General features: G+C 43.3%; 1 protein-coding gene across 1 annotated transcript in view; it reads left to right on the top strand.

Moving 5' to 3' along the window:
* arap3 (ArfGAP with RhoGAP domain, ankyrin repeat and PH domain 3) overlaps positions 1-5,525 on the top strand; it is a 34,204-nt gene that overhangs the window by 11,374 nt on the left and 17,305 nt on the right. Inside the window, exons 12-14 of the mRNA XM_046030795.1 lie at positions 1,899-1,984; positions 3,075-3,257; positions 4,470-4,587. Of these exons, the coding sequence (XP_045886751.1) occupies positions 1,899-1,984; positions 3,075-3,257; positions 4,470-4,587 (387 nt within the window). The remainder of the gene's footprint in view (positions 1-1,898; positions 1,985-3,074; positions 3,258-4,469; positions 4,588-5,525) is intronic.

The following is a 5,525-nucleotide window of genomic DNA, read 5'->3' as shown; positions in this document are numbered from 1 at the left end:
TCTTTACCTCGGTGGTAATTCGGCTCCTGGTAGAAAACTCCTTAACAGAAAACAAACTCAGCAGCTAAACTGAGCTAACGTTGGCAGATCAGCTCGCAGCATCACGTCTGCGTTCGCCTGAGCGTCCTCCTGTTGTAATCAGCTGTTTGTTTTGGAGAGACGGACTTCGGCTCCTTATAGAAACCTCCTGACTGATAAAAACTCTGGACCCAGTATTTAACTCCATCAGCTGTTAGCTGTAAACACACCGCAGGACTCAGCTGCACACCGACTGCTGTTTCCAAGCTATAAATATAACGCAGACGCGTGATCTCAGGCCGACATCGGCGAGACTTGTGTGCTGTCTGTGTGTTGAAGTGATGCTGTGACTTAAAATGAGCAGCCTCTACTCAACCAATCACAAATGCTCCGCAAGGCAAGCCCCAGTTTCCATGCAGAAAAAAAAAGTCCCCGGAACTTAATTCAGACCCTGGTCCCTGCATTTGAAATGTAGTGAGTTCCTCCAAAGGTTCCTGAAACGCAGCTTCTGTCATATTATTACCTCATTTAGCTGACACTTTAACTAAAGCGAGTTACAGTTGCTTTATAAATCAGAGGTCGCACGCCTCTGGAGCAACGAGGGGTTTTGCTCGGGGACACATTGGTGGATGTTGCAGTGGGAATCAAACCCGGGTCCCCCCACCAGAAGCACGCGTCTTATCCGCTGAGCTACGACCGCGAGCAGCAGCACTCGGCAACACAGGCGAGGAAACCTTTCAAGAGGCAGAAACCTTGAACAGAACCGTGACTCGGAGGGGGGAGACTTTCTAACCTCATGCCCTAAATATTAAACATTAGGAGAAAAACACTTTGCAAACATTTCCCACATAAACCCCAAATTCAGATCAGACGCACAGAAACTCCCCCGAATGCCAAATCACTGCAGCAAAATCTGTCTCCTCGAACTGAGGACAACTAGCGGGAACTAGACTGATAAATACATTAAAAAATTGTGCTTTAAAATTTCCAAATTGTTATTATTTTCATTGTTTGTTATTTTAGTAATTGTTCTTTTGAAAATTGAACTCATTTTGGTTTGTTTTTTACAACTGATTTTTTTAGTTGTTTTTTCTTTATTGATCCTAAACATAAAATTACTTCTACATACTGCTGACCTATGGCACTCACGCGGGCTTACTGTTGTTATTTTTATTTATTTATTTTAACACACACAAACTTTTACTGATTTATTTACTTTTATAATTAAATAAATTGTTCTTTTGCATTATATTTAAAGCTTTGGCAGAATTGTTGTTTGACATTCATGCCAGTAAAGGTGAACTAAACTGAGAGAGAGAGAGAGAGAGCGAGCAACACCACAGGGACCAGCTCCAGGGTTGCATTGCATTGTGGGATTGTTAGCGTAGTAGTAGTCAGTGTTTTTAGTTTTTGATGGAACGACAGAGTGAAAACATTTACAGGATTCTTCATATTAAACGGTAGAAAGTTTTAGGTTTTACATAAATGTTTTACAGGCTGCGTTTGTGTTTTTATGTCCAAATGAGTCCACATGTGTTGGTGATCAGGTCTGGCTCCCGGTCTGCGGTCCAGACCAGCACAAACAGGAACACATGCTGAAGCTGAAGCAGGAAGGTTTTTTAATCTGAAGCCGCCTCATCAGGCTTACTGAGCGTGTTTACCTGTGAACACCTGTGGAGACACGAATCACTGCAGGTGAAACTGTCACTGTGCTGGTTCGACCGCATTGTGGGGAGCGTGTGTGTCATCCTGCTGTCATCATCCTTCTGTTATCTGGGCGGCGTGTGCTGACACGCACTTATCAGAAGTGATGTCAGAATTACCTGGAGTTCATAATATCGGTGAGATGACGGGATGGTGGCTGTGCTGTGTGTGTGCAGGGCAGCACAGAGGTCTGGGGACGATGGTCTCCAAGGTTCAGAGTCTGAAACTGGACACCAGCGTGTGGAGCAACGAGATAGTCCAGGTGAGTCCAGAACCAGTCCATCACCTGAGCCAGGTGTAGGATCCAGTCTCTCTTTAAGCACGTTCAGCTCCTGTGTTTGGATCTGAGCTGTCCTGGGCCCCGTTTCAGAAAGCGCGATTCCTGAGTATGTTGAGCCCGAGATGAGGGAAACTCTGAGTTTTCCGTTTCAGAGAGCGAGATCAGATAAACTCAAGATCAGTAACTCCGGTAACTGATGCTGTGAATAAGTTGGAAAACCGTCAGTTTCTCCTCCCCTCCTGTCTGACACACCGTTTCATTTCCTCATTCATGCTGTTGATATAAAAGCACATGTCTGAACGCATTTACATCTTTAAAAACTTTAAAATCCTGGCTAGCTGTTAGTTTTTCCCCCAAACATGATCTTGAACATGACGCTTTATGATCAATCTGTCATCGATGTGAGGACAGATCTCCGCACATTGTGGATTTATCCTCAGCCCAGAATCAAATCTATGTCCGTCTTTAACGCTGTGAAACACTTAGTGGGCTACATTACTGCAGTAATCACTGTTTAAAATGTAACCTATAAAACTGATCAGTGAACAGTAACCTTTCATATTGTAGGCGCACGGATTGGAACATTCGTAGTTATCATGTGTTCTGACGGCATTAATGAAATACGAAATGAGCAAGATTTTATTAAAGTAAAATAGACGTCTAAAACTTTACAGTCACTTTGAACCCATAGACACATTTTCCACTGCTGAAAAAATAACTAATAGTCTAACCTGCTGGGTGTGACTTTACAATCACAGGTTCACGATAAACTGTGTCTTATATTTGACCTTTACCTATTTTCATAATCAGGCAGCCGATTGCCAACCGGCATTTAGTCCCGTCGGGTTCCAGCTTAATAAAAATAGCCTTCCTATTTAAAATCGAATGGGCTGTAGGAGAATTCTGTTCTGCTGTTCTGGAACTGAAAACTCACAGTTTCCCACCTCAGGCTCAGTCAACCCCGAGCTCAGGGATGAGCTCAGAGTTTGTTAAGCCTGCTTTCTGAAACAGGGCTCTGTAGTCCCGGATCTGCGCTGTTGTGTTTGTTTACTTGTTTGTTTGTGTGCGTCAGCTGTTCATCATGCTGGGGAACGACCGGGCCAACGACTTCTGGGGGGCTCGGCTGTCTGCGTCGGCGGAGCTGGACTGTGACGCCTCGCCTGAGCAGAGAAGAGAGTTCATCACCCAGAAGTACAAAGAGGGACGATACCGCCTCAGCCACCCCGCGTTCAACAGCCAGGAGGAGCTGCTGAAGGTCTGACCCACGCCCAAACAGCCGCCCTTAAACCAGACGCTCTTAGTTCTTTATCCCGGACCCAGGCTGATCCTCACCAGGACAACATACTGAACCAATCGTGTGAACCACGTGAAGCTGTTAGACGTGTGATAAACATGTGATGGGTTTCAGAAGCTTCCTTGCAGCATGATATATAGATATCTACTGAAAACAGCGATAATAGTTTACAGTTTAATACACATGAATAATTTACTAAACAACCACCTAATTACAGTCCTACGGAAGCCCTGAGAGGCCATACATTCATACATTTTATTTACTCAGTTTTTTTCTGTGATAACGACTTCATTTAATTTGTCATTTAAATGTTGTTTTCCTGAAATAATGACATAATCACTTCTCAAGAAAACAGTAATGAGTTCAATGTGAAAGGCTGCTGATAAAGCTGCAGCCTTTCTAACCGCCTCCTTAATGTGTGTATTATCTGCATAAAGCTGTTTCAGCCTGTCAGGCCTCGATTGAAGAGATACTGTGATGCAGTGATCAATAATTTCCTGCTCCTCTTGACACTGCTGAACTGAATGTTGTTTCCTGCAGTCATTTAATAAACTAGACTATCGTTTTGTTTTACTCCTCAAATTAATTATGTCGTTACCTCATGAAAACAACATTTGTTATTTCGAGATAAGGACATAAATAACTCTCCAAAGATCTTCAGAAAACAAATTAAATGAACTCGTTATTACGGGAAAACAGAGTAAATAAAATGCATGAAGGCATGGCCTCTTTGGGCTTCCGTACATTCCAAATTAAATCACTACTCTTTATTTTCATTCAATTTTCTGACCACATATTGACATTTTCGGTTGTTACCACTAAAATAAAAGTACAAAAAGCACCTTTTCACTTATATCCAAAAACCACACGTGCCTACATTTAAAAAGTATTTCTTTTACTCTCCTGTTCAGACTGTTACCAAAGTTTCTGTCAGGTGACTTCAGGTAAACGGCGAGTAATAAGTCCGTAAAAGCGGCTTCGAGGCAGAACGGAGTGTCTTCGCTGGCTCCGCGGCTTCATCCAGACAAAGGACTAAAAACTCAAACTATCTCCTGCCGTGGAACAATGATGAACATAACAAACATTAATGATAACTTAATAATACTATCTTACACCAGTGATTTATTTTCCTCTCTCTCTTTCTGTGAGTTAATGTCTCTCTCTCATTAACAGGTCTTGTGTTCGGCGGTCTCTGAACAGACTCTTCTGAAAACGGTCACTCAGATTTTCTCAGAGGCGGAGTCAGCTCGCCTCGCCAACGGCGGCCAACAACTTCACTGCACCATATCAGGTCTGATCTCTACTGATCTCTGCTGTACTCTGCTGATCTCTGCTGTACTCTACTGATCTCTGCTGTACTCTACTGATCTCTGCTGTACTCTACTGATCGCTACTGATCTCTACTGATCGCTACTGTACCCTTCTGATCTCTACTGTACTCTACTGATCTCTGCTGTATTCTACTGATCTCTGCTGTACTCTACTGATCTCTGCTGATCTCTGCTGTACTCTACTGATCTCTGCTGTACTCTACTGATCTCTGCTGTACTCTACTGATCTCTACTGATCTCTGCTGATCTCTACTGTACTCTACGGATCTCTACTGTACTCTACTGATCTCTGCTGTACTCTGCTGATCTCTACTGTACTCTACTGATCTCTGCTGTATTCTACTGATCTCTGCTGTACTCTACTGATCTCTGCTGTACTCTACTGATCTCTGCTGATCTCTACTGATCTCTGCTGATCTCTACTGTACTCTACTGATCTCTGCTGATCTCTACTGATCTCTACTGTACTCTGCTGATCTCTGCTGTACTCTGCTGATCTCTACTGTACTCTACTGATCTCTGCTGTACCCTTCTGATCTCTGCTGATCTCTACTGTACTCTACTGATCTCTGCTGTACCCTGCTGATCTCTACTGTACTCTACTGATCTCTGCTGTATTATACTGATCTCTGCTGTACTCTACTGATCTCTGCTGTACTCTACTGACCTCTACTGATCTCTGCTGATCTCTACTGTACTCTACGGATCTCTACTGTATTATACTGATCTCTACTGTACTCTGCTGATCTCTGCTGTACTCTGCTGATCTCTACTGTACTCTACTGATCTCTGCTGTATTATACTGATCTCTGCTGTACTCTACTGATCTCTGCTGTACTCTACTGACCTCTACTGATCTCTGCTGATCTCTACTGTACTCTACGGATCTCTACTGTAT

This window comes from Micropterus dolomieu, linkage group LG19 (genome assembly GCF_021292245.1).
Source record: "Micropterus dolomieu isolate WLL.071019.BEF.003 ecotype Adirondacks linkage group LG19, ASM2129224v1, whole genome shotgun sequence".
In the NCBI taxonomy this organism is placed as follows: domain Eukaryota; kingdom Metazoa; phylum Chordata; class Actinopteri; order Centrarchiformes; family Centrarchidae; genus Micropterus; species Micropterus dolomieu.
This window is presented reverse-complemented; position numbering and strand designations above follow the sequence as displayed.